General features: G+C 51.6%; 1 protein-coding gene across 1 annotated transcript in view; it reads right to left on the minus strand.

Annotated features, from left to right (window-relative positions):
- Window positions 1-103: 103 nt before the first annotated feature.
- The window catches only part of dpp3 (dipeptidyl-peptidase 3), a 35578-nt gene continuing 16203 nt past the window's right edge, over window positions 104-19478 (minus strand). Inside the window, exons 7-18 of the mRNA XM_078535644.1 lie at window positions 19290-19420; window positions 18794-18924; window positions 18430-18488; window positions 17123-17317; window positions 15386-15498; window positions 12611-12703; window positions 12287-12346; window positions 11263-11387; window positions 10396-10516; window positions 5723-5902; window positions 4404-4566; window positions 104-1176 (exon numbers count right to left, since the gene is read on the minus strand). Coding sequence (XP_078391770.1) covers window positions 1028-1176; window positions 4404-4566; window positions 5723-5902; window positions 10396-10516; window positions 11263-11387; window positions 12287-12346; window positions 12611-12703; window positions 15386-15498; window positions 17123-17317; window positions 18430-18488; window positions 18794-18924; window positions 19290-19420 — 1520 coding nt within the window. The 3' untranslated portion in view covers window positions 104-1027. The remainder of the gene's footprint in view (window positions 1177-4403; window positions 4567-5722; window positions 5903-10395; window positions 10517-11262; window positions 11388-12286; window positions 12347-12610; window positions 12704-15385; window positions 15499-17122; window positions 17318-18429; window positions 18489-18793; window positions 18925-19289; window positions 19421-19478) is intronic.

The following is a 19478-nucleotide window of genomic DNA, read 5'->3' on the forward strand; positions in this document are numbered from 1 at the left end:
GTCCCAGGAGCTCACCGCTCCTACCCCTACATCAGCAACTATCATCCTGTCACAGTGGGGGAAGGGGCCCCCATCCTCGAGAACACTGAACAGCACACACCGGTCAGAGAAGGACACTTTTTTATTCCTGGTAGGAGCTAGAGAAACAGAGACCAATCTCAACCAGGAGATCACACCACCCTCATCCCTGAACACAAACACGACACCCGCTCACCGTTAGACCCCCCCACAATTCCCAATATTAATCAATCAGTCAGGGTCATTTCGACAGCCACCCTCAGCATTATTTAAAAACGAAAGGAATAAAATCACAGTACAATTCCGTTAACGTGCCGGCAAGACGAGCGGAGCTGTCAGGTGCCACACGCGAGAGAAACCAGAGGTCACAGTAGGTGCTGACTGAATGGCGCAGCAGGCTCGATGGGCCGAATGGCCTAATTTCTGCTCCTATGTCTTATGGTCTTATGAAGTGGTCAGGGGGTCCCCCATGGTGGTGCATTCAGTCAGAGCACAGCCCCCTGCACCTTGGGAGAAGGGGATTCGAAGCAAATCCTGGAGCAGCGTCCCCCACTCTCGGCTGGCTGCCAGAGCTGTGGTTTTTTTTTTTATGATGTATAAAAAAGGGTCTAGCCATTTAACCTTGTTCCATTTACAGTCTGGGATGGGTCACACTTCAAGACTGCAACTGGTTAACAGTCTGAAGGCTTCCCAGCACTGAGGGGGGCGGGGGGGGTGTAGGTGGAAAGGGAGGTTAATTAGAGGTGGGGAGGAACTTCACGACTGCCTTGTGAGATTCACGTGCGCCCGTCAGTAACACACTACAGAACCCCCGCAGTCCAAAAAACCGTTTAAAACCCATTCCATCAGTCATAGGGGTCCACACGAATTCATCTGAGAACTGACCTGAGGAATTCAAAGTTCTGAACCGGCTTTCGAAAGGAAATTGAAAAGAAGCAAACCCCCCAAAAAAATACAAAATACAAAATAAAAACCGGTTCATCGCAACGCACTGCGGCAGGAAGGGGCGTTAGACGTGGTTCCAGCAGTGAAAGTCGCTCCGACAGAGTTCCTGGAGATTCCGCTCCAGCCACTGGTCATCCTCGGAGAACCGCTCGACAAAGGACTGGATCAGGCCGGCTGCCGTGGCTTCGTAGTTCTGAAACTGGACATCGCCATCTGATTGGAGGAGAAGGAAAAGGGGATTTCAGCCATGACGGGCAATCCCAGTGTACTTTTATACGGCACTTTTAACATCCCTGAGACACTTCACTGCAACGTCAACCAGATAGAATCTGACCCCGAGCCACATATTAGGGACAGGTGACCAATAGGTCGGTTTTAAGGAGCGTCTTAAAGGAGGAGACAGAGAGAGAGAGAGGCGGAGAGGTTTAGGGAGAGAGTTCCAGAGCTTAGGGCCCCCAGGCAGCTGAAGGCACGGCCGCCAATGGTGGAGCGATGGGGAATCGGGGGATGCTCAAGAGGCCGGGATCGGAGGAGCGCAGAGATCTCGGAGCGTCATAAGGGCTGGAGGAGGTTACAGAGATAGGGAGGGTTGTAGGGGCTGGAGGAGGTTACAGAGATAGGAGGGTCGTAGAGGCTGAAGGGGGTTACAGAGATAGGGAGGGTTGTAGGGGCTGGAGGAGGTTACAGAGATAGGAAGGGTTGTAGGGGCTGGAGGAGGTTAAAGAGATAGAGAGGGTTGTGGGGGCTGGAGGTTACACAGAGAGGGAAGATGGCCTTTATTGTGAGGGGATTTGAGTACGGGAGTAAAGATGTCTTACTGCAGTGTATTGAGCCTTGGTGAGACCTCACCTGGAGTATTGTGGACAGTTTTGGTCTCCTTATCTAAAGAAGGATATTCTGGCCATAGAGGGAATGCAGCGTAGGTTCACCAGACTAATCCCTGGGATGTCAAGATTGTCGTATGAGGAAAAGATTGAGGAGACTTGGCCTGTATTCTCTCAAGTTTCAAAGAATGAGAGGTGATCTCATTTAAACATACAAAATACTTACTGGGCTCGACAGGTAGGATTCAGGAAGAATGTTTCCTGTGGCTGTGGGGGTCTAAAACCAGGGGACACAGTCTCAGAATAAGGGGCAGCTCATTTAGGACTGAGATGAGGAGGAATTTCTTCACTCAGAGGGTGGTGAATCTTTGGAATTCTCTACACCAGAGGCTGTGGAGGATCAGTCACTGAGTATGTTCAAGACTGAGATCGATAGATTTCTACATATTAAAAACATCGAGGGATACGGGGATAGTGCAGGGAAAATGGTGTTGAAGTAGATCATTGAATGGGCTGAATGGCCTACTCCTGCTCCTATTGTTCGTGTTATGGGAGGGAGGGCAGCAGGAGGTTACAGAGGGAGGGAGGGCGGCAGGAGGTTACAGAGGGAGGGAGGGCGGCAGGAGGTTACAGAGGGAGGGAGGGCCGCAGGAGGTTACAGAGGGAGGGAGGGAGGGCCGCAGGAGGTTACAGAGGGAGGGAGGGCCGCAGGAGGTTACAGAGGGAGGGAGGGCGGCGGGAGGTTACAGAGGGAGGGAGGGCGGCGGGAGGTTACAGAGGGAGGGAGGGCGGCAGGAGGTTACAGAGGGAGGGAGGGCGGCAGGAGGTTACAGAGGGAGGGAGGGCGGCAGGAGGTTACAGAGAGAGGGAGGGCGGCAGGAGGTTACAGAGGGAGGGAGGGCCGCAGGAGGTTACAGAGGGAGGGAGGGCCGCAGGAGGTTACAGAGGGAGGGAGGGCGGCAGGAGGTTACAGAGGGAGGGAGGGCGGCAGGAGGTTACAGAGAGAGGGAGGGCGGCAGGAGGTTACAGAGAGAGAGGGCAGCAGGAGGTTACGGAGAGAGGGAAGGCAGCAGGAGGTTACAGAGAGAGGGAGGGCGGCAGGAGGTTACAGAGAGAGGGAGGGCGGCAGGAGGTTACAGAGAGAGGGAGGGCGGCAGGAGGTTAGAGAGAGAGGGAGGGCGGCAGGAGGTTACGGAGAGAGGGAGGGCGGCAGGAGGTTACAGAGAGAGGGAGGGCGGCAGGAGGTTACGGAGAGAGGGAGGGTGGCAGGAGGTTACGGAGAGAGGGCGGCAGGAGGTTACAGAGAGAGGGAGGGCGGCAGGAGGTTACAGAGAGAGGGAGGGCGGCAGGAGGTTACAGAGAGAGGGAGGGCAGCAGGAGGTTACGGAGGGAGGGGGAGCGGCAGGTGGTTACAGAGAGAAGGAAGGCGGCACAAGGTTAGTTATAGAGATGGTACGAGGGACATGAAAGGGCTTTTAAAACTCAAGGTGTTGCTGGGCCGGGAGCCAATGTTGACAGTCACAATTCAGGACGGTGTTCCATTCAGCGCTCGATTTGAAGAGATTCTGAGTAAATGCAGCCTGTGCTCAGTTAACTGATCTCCAGCTAGGGCCAACATTAGGAGGGATGTGAATATTGGGATCAGTATCCCTGGGCCAGGGAGAGTGGATAGTTAGCCAGCTTTTCCCTTGACTGAATACTGCCAACGTTGGCCAGTGAGTACAGTGATGGACCAGCAGGGTTTTGAGAAAGTTAGGGTAAGAGGGCAGAGCTTCTGATGAGCTGAAGATTACAGGAAGGTGGTCATTTGGAGAGCGAGGACAGTTCGGTAACCTGCATACGGTGTTGGGTCTTTCGCTGTTTGTGTGTGACCACTACCGCTGACAAGGTTGCCTCTCACTGGGGTACCGTACTACAGTGTCATCTCCACACATGAACTGAGGGAAGGATTTGGGAGCTATTCGACCGCATTGGGCATTGCAGTCAAGCCCAATCTCACGCTCCTCTGATGTCACACATTTTGCAGAAGGTAATGATGGGCAGTAATCAGTGGAGGGAAAAGCTGGCTAACTATCCACTCTCCCTGGCCCAGGGATACTGATCCCAATTGTCACATCCCTCCTAATGTTGGCCCTAGCCAGAGATCAGTTAACTGAGCACAGGCTGCATTTACTCAGAATGTCTTCAAATCGAGCGCTGAATAGAACACCATCCTGAATTGTGACTGTCGCGTGTATGGACGCTGTTAATGGTATTTTAATTATTGTTAAGATACATGGTTAGATGACATTGTTTAATTTTATAAGTGCTCTCAGTGTTAAAGGGGACTGCGGGGACATTGGATTGTGAGTAGGAAGGAAGCAACCTTATGTAACACTGCATTCTGTAAGTAAGTGAAATCAAGAAACTTATTAGTGTCTGGTTTCAAACTTCACCAAATGGCTTGGGATCAAATTAACACAGACTCCCCCCTGTCTGAGCCAAAGGCAGAGGGGAGTTTCCTCTCTCCCTCTGTACTTAGTAGTACTGTAGGAGTTGTACGTGAGGCAATGATCCCTCATGCCTGCATGTTGAAGGGAAAGCTGCAGTTTAGGGATCACCTGGGGCTGAGCATACCTTCTATCCTGGTGTTGGCCTGGACGAACATCTTTCTGGCTTCCTTCCTCAGTAGAACCGTCTCCCGCAGGGTGAGGAATCTCTGAGGTTCCGAATCAGTCACTTCAGAGTACCTGGAGTACAGGGCCCGGCCTGACTCCACATCCGCTGTGGTTTTATATACCTGCAGAGTAAAGGGAGAAAGCAGGACAGAGGTTTAAAACAGAAAAGGGGAGAGAGGGAGGGGAGGGCGGAGAGAGAGGGAGGGGAGGGCGGAGAGAGAGGGAGGGGAGGACGGAGAGAGAGGGAGGGGAGGACGGAGAGAGAGGGAGGGGAGGACGGAGAGAGAGGGAGGGGAGGACGGAGAGAGAGGGAGGGGAGGACGGAGAGAGAGGGAGGGGAGGACGGAGAGAGAGGGAGGGGAGGACGGAGAGAGAGGGAGGGGAGGACGGAGAGAGAGGGAGGGGAGGACGGAGAGAGAGGGAGGGGAGGACGGAGAGAGAGGGAGGGGAGGACGGAGAGAGAGGGAGGGGAGGACGGAGAGAGAGGGAGGGGAGGACGGAGAGAGAGGGAGGGGAGGACGGAGAGAGAGGGAGGGGAGGACGGAGAGAGAGGGAGGGGAGGACGGAGAGAGAGGGAGGGGAGGACGGAGAGAGAGGGAGGGGAGGACGGAGAGAGAGGGAGGGGAGGACGGAGAGAGAGGGAGGGGAGGACGGAGAGAGAGGGAGGGGAGGACGGAGAGAGAGGGAGGGGAGGACGGAGAGAGAGGGAGGGGAGGACGGAGAGAGAGGGAGGGGAGGACGGAGAGAGAGGGAGGGGAGGACGGAGAGAGAGGGAGGGGAGGACGGAGAGAGAGGGAGGGGAGGACGGAGAGAGAGGGAGGGGAGGACGGAGAGAGAGGGAGGGGAGGACGGAGAGGGAGGGAGGGGAGGATGGAGAGAGAGGGAGGGAACTTTTCCCCTCAGTATAAGAGCTGTCTGCTCAGCTGTATTCCCCCATCACTCTGTCTGTTTGTGAAGCTAGGTTTACAAAGTGGGCAGTTGAGAAGAGTTACTCAGAAGGGCTGTTACGTGGCTATGCTGGAATTGAAAGCAGCAGTTTCAGGGTTGGAATGAGACGTACCGGCTGAGTGTTCCCAGAGGGAAAAAAGATGTGAAATAGTAGTGACAGCAAAACTGGACAGACAGCTTTCAGCGACAGATGGGGGAATGGGAATTGGATGGGTGAAGTCTTTCAAACAGCTAGCAAGCGGGGGTGGGGGGGGGAGTGGCGAGTAGGGAAATGTGCCAGAACATTCTATCAGTCTGCTCAGCTTGGCCCTTGCTCCATCCTTCCTCTACCTGCAGCTTCCTCAGGAAATTCTTGATGGCGGTCATTCCCACAGTGGCGATCTTGCTTCGGTCAAGCGTGATGATGGCATCCGGTTTGCCATCTGCCCCTGTGGTCTGTCGAACAGTCACAAAGCCCTGGCCAGCTTCGAGCAGGACCCGCAGGATGACGAAACGCGCCTGCATGTGTGCCTGCCACAGGAGAGAGGGGAGAGGCATTGAGACCTGCAGTGAAAGGAACCTCCCGATGTGTCGCAACTCCGAGAGATCTTAAGATCACTGCAAACACCGAGTAAATACCCAGAAAAGTACAGGCGAATGGCCACGGTAAGCTTTTGAATATTCGATCTGCGTAGTGCTCGTTCTACGATGGCTATACGAGGTCAGTGGTGGAAAACGAGAGGCATTATCCAGCAGGGGGATTCATTACTGAACACACAGACCACTTCAGCCCTACAATCTGCAGAAGCATTTATACACCACAAAGGCCTCCTCCCATTCCATCTGTCTCACCCCGGGCTTCCAGAACCTCTTCCCTTTTCTCTCACCTACTCATGATCATTCCTGTACAAACCTTCCTCGCTCTTCCCCTAGTGTTTCCACATCCTTTTTATAGCACAGAGGTCAGAACTGGGCACAGGAGGTCAAGGAATGTATCAGGTCACTGGGATCTTCCAGAGGAGACCCTGGTACACAAGAATAATCGGCCCCTCACCCCTCACATCGTTATCTTGTGAGGGGGTTATACTTTATTATACAATCTATTTGATTTAGTTAACTGTGTTAGGAACATAGGAAATAGGAACAGTAGGCCATTCGGCCCCTCAAGCCTGCTCTGCCATCTCACTAGATTATGGTTGATCATCTACTGCAACACCATTTCCCTGCACTATCCCCGTGTCCCTCGATGTTTTTAAGAGTTATAAATCTATCGATCTCTGTCTTGAAGATGCTCAATGACCGACTCTCCACAGCCCTCTGGGGTAGAGAATTCCAACATTTTCGCTATTGCAAATGTCAGGCTATCGGGTCTGTAGTTCCCAGTTTTCGCTCTCCCTCCTTCCTTAAACAGTGGGGTTACATGTGCTATCTTCCAATCTGGAGGAACAGTTCCAGAATCTATAGAATTTTGGAACATGATCACCAAAGTATCAACTATCTCCACAACTACCTCTTTCAACACACTGGGATGTAGATCATCGGGTTCAGGGGATTCAGCAACTTTCAGTCCCATTAATTTCTCCAGTACTTTTTTTTAACTAATACTCATTTCTTTCAGTTCCTCCTTCTTGCTAGCCCCTTGGCTCTCTAATGTTTCTGGGAGGTTTTTTGCATCTTCCTCTATGAAGCCTGTCATGAAATCTATTAATCTTTGGGTCTCTGGGTGCTAAATTAATAGTCTATGGAGATGGTAACATTTAAGGTACAGGATGTTCCAATGCTTGTTATATTGGTTCCTGCCTTGTAACAAGGGTGGGACCCTCTGGGAGTGTTTTGATAGGTCCCCAGATCAGTTCGAGGGTCAGCGAACAGCTGTTCTTGAGTCAGTCAGTTTTAGTCAGAGAAAGTCAGGAGCAGGAGGAGAAGCTCCATGCAGCTCAAGTGTTACTGTTAGCTCTGAGGAACTGGGTTGGCAGGCTCCAGGTAGTGAGGGCTTGGGAGAAGCCCTGGAGATCTGAAAAGACTGCGGAAGGTCAGTGAATCAGTGCTGAGGGACATTGGGGTTGTCATGAACACTTTAATCACAGAAAATGGTTCATCTTCATGAACTTAGGACATTCTGGAAGAATTTGTCTTTTAAAAGACACTATCCCTTAAAGGGTTAATGCAGGACTCTGATTGCCATTCTTGGGAAGAGCATCCTTTTACAAGAAAGGGTAATTGAGCAGTTGTAAAAAAAAAGCTGTCAACTTCTTGACCCATTTGAGCTGGGTACAAATGGGGTCACATGGGTTTTAAAAAAAAAACATGCCTGGAAGACTGTTTTAAAAGGGGGTTTTGGTTTTACTTTGACAGGAGAAGGACCAACTGCTCAAGAAGGAAGGCAGCAGCCTTTTCGCAGTTCAGAGCCAGCCCACAGCTGCAAGTTGCTCAGGTTGCTCTAGGTGCTGGAATAGATTATCCTCGAGTATTCCGTGAGTCCGCCTGGAAAGCAGTGCCAGAGTCATTGATCGATTCGCGGATCAGTGTCGAGAGATCAACTGTATAACTCGGGCGCCATTTCAAGAACTCCACCGTCTATCCTTTGCACCATTGCCTTTTACCCTTTGGCCAAATTCCTCCATTCCTATTTTTATTTTGGGGTGTGAGTGAGAGGGTGAGAGAGGGAGAGAGAGGTGTGAGAGAGGTGTGAGAGAGAGGGAGAGAGAGGGGGAGAGAGGGGGAGAGAGGGGGAGAGAGGGGGAGAGAGGGGGAGAGAGGGAGAGAGAGGGTGTGAGAGAGAGGGAGAGAGAGGGAGAGGGGGGGAGAGAGGGGGAGAGAGAGGGAGAGAGAGGGAGAGAGAGGGGGAGAGAGGGGGAGAGAGGTGTGAGTGAGAGGGTGAAAGAGGGAGAGAGAGGGTGTGAGAAAGTGTGAGAGAGTGTGAGAGGGTGTGACAGGATGTGAGAGGGTGAGAGAGGGTGAGAGAGGGTGTGAGAGGGTGTGAGAGAGTGTGAGAGAGTGTGAGAGTGTGTGAGAGGGTGTGAGAAGGTGTGAGAAGGTGTGAGAGAGAGAGACACACACACACACTCTTAGGGCATCTCAGAAGAGTAATTAATATAATTTCATATTCCGTACTGTATGTTGATAATCTTTGCCTTTCTATTTAATAAACTAATAAGTTTGTTGTTTATTGAAAGAAGCCTGGTTAAATTCTCTTCTATTCTGGGTACCAGCAGTGAAGGTAAACAATTGACCATGTTGGTGAATAAATTAAACTTTTAAATTAATGGTATGACCTGTGGGGTAGTGGGGCTACATCAACTGCACATTCTTCCCATTCCAGTCATAACAGGGCAAAGGTAATCCTTTGGAGCAGTGGTGTTTTGCTTGGCATGGCTGAAGAGCTGGCGCTGTGTCCATGAGTTGGTGCTGGAGTGCAAACTCGAGAATCCAGGGGAGCGTAGTCTTAGGAAATGAGGTTGAAACCCTGAGAGGCAGTCAGCCAGCCAACAAGTGTCACAAAGACAAAAGGGACAGAAACAGGCGCCAATTAAGTTAATGAAAGAGCTGCGGTGAGCAGACTTTAAGTAAAGGGAGGCCGTTGGGGAAAAGGTATCCCTTTGTGCAGTGGTGTGCTGCTTGGCATGGCCATAGGTCTGAAAGTGAGCTTATAAGCTAGTGTTTGAATGTACTCAGGAATCCAAGAAGGAATATCAGAAGGCAAGAGTGAAACCCTGTGAGCTGGGCCATTGTTAAAGCCGTCCAAATGGGAACAACTTTTGGAGAGAATCCCAAGGAGAGATCTTCGAAAGTGAAGCTGGGAATCCCTCAAGAGACGGAGCTTCAACGAGATTGTTTGACTTGATGCTCACTGATGTCTGGGTGGGTTCTTGAGAAATCCACGGACTCTGCCTTGGTTGCATCTGTCATTTGCTCTGCAGTGTGATGTGTTCGACCACAGTTTATCAGTTAATTCACATGTGACTCATACTTACCCTGAATGTTAGAGTGTAAGACAGATTTATGAATTGCTTTATCTTTCTGAACTTGCACAGTAAAGTCTGGTTTTTTTTTTGTTTGTTCAAATCCTGTGACTTTATTCCAAAAGCAGGTGTCTTGAACCTCAAACTTTATCTGCTTTAAACAAAACATTACTCATCCCTAACCGGATCTCCCCACCACGTCCCAGCGTCTGGTAAGGGTCATAACAAGACAAACACAAAGTATTTGTTTAGTTTCTCTGCCATTTCCTTATTCCCAATATAAATTCGCCTGTCTCTGCGTGTAATTGGCCCACAGTTGTTTTTGCTAATTTTTTCCTTTTTACATACGTACAGAAGCTTTTACAGTCTGTTTTTATGTTCTCATTAGTTTACTTTCATATTCTATTCTCTCTTTATCAGTTTCTTGGTCCTCCTTTGCTGAATCCTAAAATGCTCCCAATCCTCAGGCTTACTATCTTTTTTTGGCCATTTTATAAGCCTCTTGCTTTGATTTAAAACAATCCTTAACCATGGTTGGGTCACCTTTCCTGCTGGGTTCTTGTGCCTCAAAGGGATGTATTTTGTAAACCATGTACTAATTCTTTAAATGCTAGCCATTGCCTGTTTACTGTCATACCGTTTAATGTAGTTCCCCCAATCTACCTCAGCCAACTTGCCCTTCATACCTTCGTAGTTTCCTTTGTTTAGATTTAAGACCCTAGTTTCAGACTGAACAACAGCGCTTTCAAATTTCATGCAAAATTTTATTATTTCATGGTCACAGACATTTCAATGTTTCCTGGAGAACAGAGGGGAGCTGCCAATATCTAACATAAGCCCAACAACACAAGCCCCTCAGTACTGACCCTCAGGCAGTGTAGCTTTCCCTCCACCCTGATCCTCGGACAGTGCGGTGCTCCCTCCGCCCTGACAATGTGGATTAGCAGAGCCTTACGCCAAGAGACCGGTTCAGTTCCATTGCCCCTGATCAAAGTACCAAAGGGTGTAGCAGTCAGTTAGCTAAGATTGGGTTAGTGACGAAGGGGAATGAAGGTCACTCACTTGTCTCCATTTCTGGGTCTCTGGAGTGTAGAACTCCAAACCCAGGACTCCTGCTCGCACCATCGTCAGCCAGTTCACATATATAACATCATCGGCATCTGTTCCCTCATGGCCGAATATCCTAGACAAGAGGGGAAAGCGGGTTCCAGATGAGAGCATCCAGTTCTAAGTAAATATACACACGCATGTGCACACACACACGCTTTGAAACAGGAGAGTGAGGATGAAGAGGCCCCTTGAGCCTGTTCCATCATTCAGTCATATGGCTGATCCCTGACCTAACTCCATATACCCACCTTTGCCCCATATCCCTTCATACCTTTAGTGAAGAATAATATCACAGATTTAAAATTAACAATTATCAGTCACCATTTGCAGAAAAGAGTTCCAAATTCCTCGCACCCTTTGTGCATCGATGTGTTTCCTAGTCTCGCTTCCCGAAGGTCTGGTTCTCATTTTTAGATTCTGTCCCCTAGTCCTAGACTCACCAACCAATGGGAGTAGTTTCTCTCTCTCTCTATTTGTTCCCCATAATATCTCAAAAATGTCCATCAAATCATCCCTTAACTTTCTAAATTTCAGGGAACACAAACCAAGTTTGTGTCATCTCTCCTAGTAATTTAACCCTTGGAGTCCCGGTATCATTCTGGTAAATGTACACTGCACTCCCAAGACCAATGTCGCTTCCCTTAGGTGTGGTGCCCAGAACTGCTCCCAGAAAGTGCACAGCGTATTGTACTGTGGGAGAGGGCAGAGCGTCTCCAGTGTCACCAGACAGTGGGGAAAGAGTGCAGAGTGTCTCCTGGGGGGGTCTCCACACTGTAGAGTTAGGGCGAGGGACCGAGCAATGGTTCAATACAGACTTACTTCAAGACCTCCCTGTTGAGGCAGAGATACATGCCGACACACTCTGCTCGACATTCCTCGTAGCTGGAAGCCACAGTGGAGAATTTGCTGTCCCAGGTCTCACCATGGTTATACCAGCTTTTAACCTAAGGGGAAGGTAAAAAGGAATGGGGGGGGTTTAGCTCAGATTAATTTCAACGGTGCCCACCAGAATGCTGAATTTCACAAGGGCTTGCCTCCAAGTAGCAGTTATCCTGCTGAATACACGATGAGGAACTCATGACCACGGGGTGAAGCCAATATTTTAGATGTACTTAAGGGGAAGCCAGATAACCACAGGAGGGAGAAAGGAATAGAAGAATCGAAGAGGGAGACAGGAGACTGTGGGGTAGTGGTAATGTCACTGGACTAGTCATCCAGAGGCCCAGAGTAATGTCCTGGAACATGGGTTCAAATCCCATCATGTCAGTTGGTGGGATTTAAATTCAATTAATTAATTAATAAAACTGGGATATAAAGCTAGCCTCAGTAATGGTGACCCATCTGGTTCATTAACGTCCTTTGATTTACAAACTGTAAACCCTTTAGGGAAGGAAATCTGCCGCCCTTATCTGGTCTGGCCTACATGTGACTCCAGGCCCTCAGCCACATGTGGTTGACTCTTAAATGCCCTGAAATGGCCTGGCAAGCTACTCAGTCCAAGGGCAATTAGGGATGGGTAACGAATGCTGGCCATGCCAGTAATGCCCACATCCCAAGAAAGAATAAAGAAAAAAGGTGATCGGCTAAAGAACCAGAAATGACACGAGGAAGGTTGTTTTTATACACATGCTGCAAGCGGTGAGGATCCAGAATTCTCTGCCCGTGAGTTTGCTGGTGGCAGATTCAATCATGGCTTTCAAAAGGGAAATTGGGTCATTATCCGAAGAGAAAAGTTGGGCAGGGTTGTAGCACGGACACGATGGGCCGAGTGGCCTGTTTCTGTGCACTGTCAGCTTTGGTGTTGAATTGGGAAGGTTAAGTGGGAGATTCCCGTGGCACTCACCATCTCTCCTGTCTCAGGATTCACCACACTCGAGTCAAAGTTGAACTTTCCCTGTTCGTCCTGGATGGGAAAAGGGGGAGAGAAACAGACAGGTTAAAGCCAGGGTCACTGTCAGCCCTGCCGAGGAGAGCCAGATAAGGCGCCTCTTTCTCCCTCCACAACGCCAATAGGGCAGCCCAGAGTTGTACACATCAAGCTCTGATTTTACTCCACCCCACCCCACCCCGCTCACTGGCTCCCCTCCTCCCACAATTCAGAGGATCGGTGCAGGGCTCATAGCTCGGTGACGCTGCCTGTTAAAATGTTCTAAAGACATTGACGAACCTGAACGAAGAGCTTCCCGCTACCGTGACCCAGGAGCTCGTGTAGACCAACCTGAACCTCGAAGGACGGACTCTTCCATTTAATGTACAAATCCTGCCGGGGAAAGGAAAGGAAAAGGAAAGAAAGCACCATCAGGACAAGCAATGAGGGGTTTTTGCCTTTACTAATCTTTCAGACAGCGAGTTCCAGACCCTCACCGCCCTCTGGCTGAAACAATTATCCCTCGAATACCCTCTTAAACGTCCTCCCTCTTAGTGAATCTATACCCCTTGATTAGAGACCCTTTGACCAGTGGAAATAGCTCCTTCCTGTCCACTCTATCAAAGCCCTTCATAATTTTGTAAAACTGAATTAAATCTCCCCTCAGCCTCCTCTGCCCCAGCCTATCCAATCTCTTCTCATCGCTGCAGCGCTCCTTGCCTGGTAAAGCCCTTTGTAAATCTCCTTGATCTGTACCCTCACTAGAGCGATCGCATCCTTCCTTTGGTGTAGAATCTTGCGCACAGCAAGATCCCACAAACAGCAATGTGATAATGACCCAGATCATCTGTTTTTAGTGATGTTGGGTGAGGGATAAATATTGGCCCCAGGACACCGGGGCGAACACCCCCCTCCTCTTCTTCCAATAGTCGCCGTGGGATCTTTTACCCCCACCCGAGAGGGCAGACGGGGCCTCAAATTAACTTCACTTCTGGCCGTACAGCACTCTCTCAGTGCCAGCCTGGAGTACTGATCTGGAATAAGAGGGCAGAACCTCAAAATGAGAGCCCAAAAGGGGAGCGGAAATCTTGAACTCGCTCCCCGCCAAAAGGCTGTTGAGGCTGGGGGTCGATTGAAAAATGTCAAAACTGCAATTGATAGATTTTTGCTGGGCAAGGGGATTCAGGAAACCAAGACGGGTAGATGGAGTTGAAATGGAGTTAAGTTCAATGGAGAGTGCAGGAGGGCATGCCAGGAGCAGTGCCAGGCATACCTAAAAATGAGGTGTCAACCTGGTGAAGCTACAACACAGGACTACTTGCGTGCCAAACAGCATAAGCAGCTAGTGAAATGCACAGCTAAGCGATTCTACAACCAACAGAACAGATCTAAGCTCTGCAGTCCTGCCACATCCAGTCGTGAATGCTGGTGGACAATTAAACAACTCACTGGTGGAGGAGGCTCCACAAATATCCACATCCTCAATGATGGGGGAACCCAGCACATCAGTGCAAAAGATAAGGCTGAAGGCATTTGCAACAATCTTCAACCATGCCAAGTGGATGATCCATCTCGGCTTCCTCTGGTGGTCCCCAACATCACAGATGCCAGTCTTCAGCCAATTCAATTCACTCTACGTGATATCGAGGAACAGCTGAAGAGGTTAGGAATCCTGCGGTGAATAACTCATCTTCTGCTGCCCCAAAGCCTGTCTAACATCTACAAGGCACAACTCAGGAGTGTGATGGAATACTCCCCACTTGCCTGGATGAGTGCAGCTCCAATAACGCTCAAGAAGCTCAACACCGTCCAGGACAAAGCAGCCCCGCTGGATTAGCACCACATCCACAAACATTCAATCCCTCCATTACTGACGCACAGTATCAGCAGTGTGTGTACCATCTACAAAATGCACTGCAGGAACTCACTAAGGCTCCTTTGACAGCATCTTCCAAACCCGTGACCTCTACTATCTAGAAGGACAAGGGCAGCAGATAGATGGGAACACCAGCACCTGGAAATTCCCCTCCAAGCCACAGGCCATCCTGACTTGGAAATATATTGGCCGTTCCTTCACTGTCGTTGAGTCAAAATCCTGGAACTTCCTCCCTAACAGCACTGTGGGTGTACCTACACCACAGGGACTGCAGCGGTTCAAGAAGACAGCTCAAAACGCCTTCTCAAGGGGCAACTAGAGATGGCCAATAAACACTAGCCGAGCCAGTGATGCCCAAATCCCATGAAGTGAATTAAAAAAAAAACAGATCAGCCAGGATCTAATTGAAGGGTGGAACAGGCTTGAGAGGGGCTGAGTGGCCTCCTTCTGTTCCAGTATAACAGATTCGAGAGGTGGGGGTCTGACGGCCGCCTCTTGTTCCCCCCTCCCCCACAACAACCTGGCTGATTATTGAGGAACCACTAGTGCCCACACACCCACCCCCATCCCAAGTACTAACCCCACCCTGCCATGTACTAACCCTCTACTGTGTACTACCTCCCCCTTCCCGAGTACTACACCCCCCGTGTGCTACCCCACATTCCTGGCCAGGCCCCCAACTGCATGTGCCTGTGCCAACACAGCTCCACTGCCCGCGCACACCCACCCAGCTCCACCGCCCGCGCACACCCACCCAGCTCCACCGCCCGCGCACACCCACCCAGCTCCACCGCCCGCGCACACCCACCCAGCTCCACCGCCCGCGCACACCCACCCAGCTCCACCGCCCGCGCACACCCACCCAGCTCCACCGCCCGCGCACACCCACCCAGCTCCACCGCCCGCGCACACCCACCCAGCTCCACCGCCCGCGCACACCCACCCAGCTCCACCGCCCGCGCACACCCACCCAGCTCCACCGCCTGCGCACACCCACCCAGCTCCACCGCCCGCGCACACCCACCCAGCTCCACTGCCCGCGCACACCCACCCAGCTCCACCGCCCGCGCACACCCACCCAGCTCCACCGCCCGACCACACACCCAACCAGCCCCACCGCCCGACTGCACGCCCACCCACACACCCGCGTGCACACCCCCACCACCCGTGCACATGCACAATCGCACGGGCACACCCACCTTATCCTCCTCCTCCAGGAAAGTCAGCTTCTCCTTCTGTGTTGAGTAGGCCACTGCCAAAACGTTCCCAAGTGAAACATTTTTAAATCCCACTGTCTGCCGAATATCATCATCTGGAAATTTGATAAAAATGCCACTGGTGAAAACTCAGTAGGTTTCAGAATTGGAGGCACTGAGACGGCGGTCAAAAGCACTGTCCTTCCTGGTTACAGGCCGAGTGACCCGATCAGCTTGATCCAACAGGTAAACATTCGCGTGAAATGGGAGAGAACTAAGCTTGTCTTCCCTCGAGTGTAGATGATTATGGGGGGATCTAATCGAGGGGTTTAAGATGAGTAAACGATTCAATAGGGTCGATAAAGAGAAACTATTTTCTCTGGTGGGGGTAGGGGGGGGGGCAGAGTCCAGAACAAGGGGGCAGAACATTAAAATTCAAGCCAGGCCATTCGGGGTGATGTCAGGAAGCACCTCTTCACACAAAGGGGAGTGGAAATCTGGAACTCTCTCTCCCTCCACCAAAAAGCTGTTGAGTCTGGGGGTCAACTGGAAACGTCAAACTGAGATTGATAGATTTTTGTCGGGTGAGGGGATTAAGGTTAATGGAACCGAGGCGGGTGGATGGAGTTAACATGCAGATCAGCTGTGGTCTAACTGAATGGGGGAACGGGTTTGCGGGGGCTGAAGGCCCCCCTCCTGTTCCTGTGCAACAGGCTCAAGGCGGCCAAATGGTTTCCTCTTGTTCCTCTGAACAGAGTTGAGAAGGGCTGAATGGCCTTCCCCTTTTCCTATCCCACACGCAATTAATTAACACACATCTAAATCTGATTGAACAGCCTGGGTGGGTGGATTATGAGTTACCAGCTGAACCAGGGCAGGGTCACTGTGCCTGAGCTGTAAACTCACCAAACTGTCAGGCCCAGGAACAGCAGGTTTCACACAAACAGTTAGAATCTCACAATCATTGACACAAGCTTTCAGTGTAATTGAGCCCAGCCTCTCACTGACCCCCTCGGTTACATTGCTGAGCTTGGTTTCCCTCCAGCTCACATTGTTCTGTTCAATGAAACAATTCCACACACACTTTCACTTTCATTTCACTTTGAAAACACAAGGTGAGTTTGTATCTGTGGGATGGTTAACCCGTTCAGACACGGCTGCTGTAGTTTCCTCACTCAGTTCTGTGGAGTGTCAGGGTTCACACTGTCCTGGTTCCTCACTCCCCGAGACAGTTCCTGTTCCGGATAAAATCCCAACATCCAAACGTCCTAATCTTCACAAACCCGGCTTCTCACTGACTATCTTCAAATTAGATGGACGACCCCGCGGCGCTCCCTCAGCGCTCCCACAGCGCCCGCCCCGCGGCGCTCCCTCCACGCCGACCCCGCGGCGCTCCCACGGCGCCGGTCCCGCGGCGCTCCCACGGCGCCCGCCCCGCCGCACCGGGCCCTCGGCGCTCCCTCGGCGCCGGCCCCGCAGCGCTCCCTCGGCACCAATCCCGCGGCGCTCCCTCGGCGCCGGCCCCGCAGCGCTCCCTCGGCACCAATCCCGCGGCGCTCCCTCGGCGCCGACCTTGCAATGGTGTGACGCTGGCTTTGGGGAGCGTCGCTCTCTATTATGGGGCTCGAATATAGGACCTTCCGACTGAGGTGACTGATGCTTACACAGGTGAGCATCGCTTTACAATCATAATAAATATCCAGAGCGCGTGAGGAAGAACAGAAATCAGCTGCTTCTTACAGTTTGGGATGTTAATGCCAGCGGGAATACCACTGCCTGCGAACGTCAGCACATCGAGCGACGTGAAGTCCGGTTTCAGGAAACGATCCTTCTCAAATTCCTTGGGCCAGGGGAGCTCCGGGAGCAGACTTTCCGCTGATCCCACCAGCTGGGCAAACTTGGCACTCATGTCCTTGTTCACAACGGCTACGAAACCTAAAGTTGGGATGAGTGGAGGGAATAAAACACTGATGCGGTTAAATTGAACAAGCAGCCCACTAACCAGTGCGTGTGAAACTGCAGGCTTTTCAAAAGAAAACAGGAACTCACTTACCTGAATTCTGCCCCCTCTCTAGCTGTGCCAACTCCAGCTGGGTATCCCCTCACGAGCACATCACTCTGGCCAGTAGCAGGACTAACTGGTCCAGGACCGCACACAAACCTAGATAGACTCCCATCTCTCCAGCTCCCGTCACCACCTCAGGACGTCCCAAAGCATTTTACAGACAATGAAGGACTTTTTTTTTGAAGTGTGCTCACTGTTATAATTTAGGAAACATGGTAGCCAATTTAGGCACAGCAAGATCCCACAAACAGCAATGTGATAATGGCCCAGATCATCTATTTTTAGTGATGTTGGGTGAGGGATAAATATTGGCCCCAGGACACCGGGGAGAACTCCCCCCTGCTCTCCTTCCAATAGTGGCCGTGGGATCTTTTACACCCACCCAAGAGGGCAGACGGGGCCCAGGTTTAATGTCTCATCTGTAATGATGCATGTCCAACAGCGCGGCACTCCCTCAGCACCGACCTTGACAGTGCGGCGCTCCCTCAGCGCCGACCCTCTGACAATGCGGCGCTCCCTCAGCGCCGACCCTCCGACAATGCGGCGCTCCCTCAGCACCAACCCTCCAACAATGCGGCGCTCCCTCAGCACCAACCCTCCAACAACGCGGCGCTCCCTCAGCGCCGACCCTCCGACAACGCGGCGCTCCCTCAGCACCGACCCTCCGACAACGCAGCGCTCCCTCAGCGCCCACCCTCCGACAACGCGGCACTCTCTCAGCGCCGACCCTCTCACAGTGTGGCGCTCCCTCAGCGCTGGTAGTGGGGGTGCCAGTCTGGATTATTTATTGGAGCTCGAAGCCACAATGTTCTGACCCAGAGACGAGACGATGGGGAATGAGGGTTAGGGGGAAGGGAATTGAAATCACATCTCCTGACATCCTATTCTGCTTTGAAAGCTGGGAGAGCAAATCTGAGCTGCAAATTATGTGAAAAGTAAACCATCACCGTGGTGAGAGCAACCTCTTAGCCCACTTCATTACCTTCAAACTCTCCTCGGGATCCGTACGGGTCACGATAACTTTCAATGAACCCAATGTAGCTGTGGAACCAAGAAGGTAAAATTAGTTAAATGACCATCGTCCCTCCATAGCCCCACCCTCCTCATCCCTCCAAACCTGACTTCCACCACCCCCACCCCCCACCACCCAACACCAGGCCCACCCCCTGCACCACCATTCTCCCTCCCTGTGCCATCACTGAGCTGGACTTATTGATTCAAAAGCACATGTGAAGTCTGCCCGAGTTGAACAGCTTTCCCCACACAACCGCGATCCACACAGGCAGTTTGGGGGGGCCGACTCTGGCGACGGCAGTATTTGTAGGAAGCAGCAGGCACCATCTCACCTCTCCACGATAGGCCCCGCGTCTTTGATCCAGTGCTTGGAGCCCTCCTTGTGAGCGTCGATGGAGCCGGTCTTGAAGCTCTGGGCGTACTGCTCCAGCATGGCCACCACGTTGGGAGAGGCTGCGTGGCTCTGTCGAGACAAGAGGCTGTGGAGGTCAGCTGGGCAGACTGACTGCCGAGTGTGAACCCCTCCCTGACACTACAGCTCAGAACAGATCAGGGACAGCGCAGACCCTCGACCGGGGAGTCACAGTGATCAGCGTGAAGCAGAGAGGCAAAGGGAGATGATTTTACACCCATTGTACAGCTCAAAAAAAATCAAAATATCTCAAACAGGCCCCACCCCCCCCCCCCACCCCTGCACAGGCCCAGCGGGTGTGCAGCAGAGAGCGAGTGTTAACCTTTCAGATCAGTGACTTTGCTTCTTTCTTCACAGTTGCCCCCTGGCCGACTGAGTGTTTCTAGAATTTTCTCTACCACCCAGCCCCAGCTGACCTTGGCTTTCTCCAGATTCTCCACTACTTTCTTCAACAGTGGGGAGTAATCGCCTCGGACCACTTGGAATGTTACTCCGTCAAACTCATAAACGCCACATTTATTGTCAGGTTCACCTTTTGATGATGCACCTATGAGACAGAGTGGATCAAACCAATTAGAAACCGCAGACAGAGGACAAGATGGTCA

The sequence above is a fragment of the Cetorhinus maximus genome, unplaced genomic scaffold, assembly GCF_964194155.1.
Source record: "Cetorhinus maximus unplaced genomic scaffold, sCetMax3.hap1.1 HAP1_SCAFFOLD_570, whole genome shotgun sequence".
NCBI classification, from domain to species: Eukaryota; Metazoa; Chordata; class Chondrichthyes; order Lamniformes; family Cetorhinidae; genus Cetorhinus; species Cetorhinus maximus.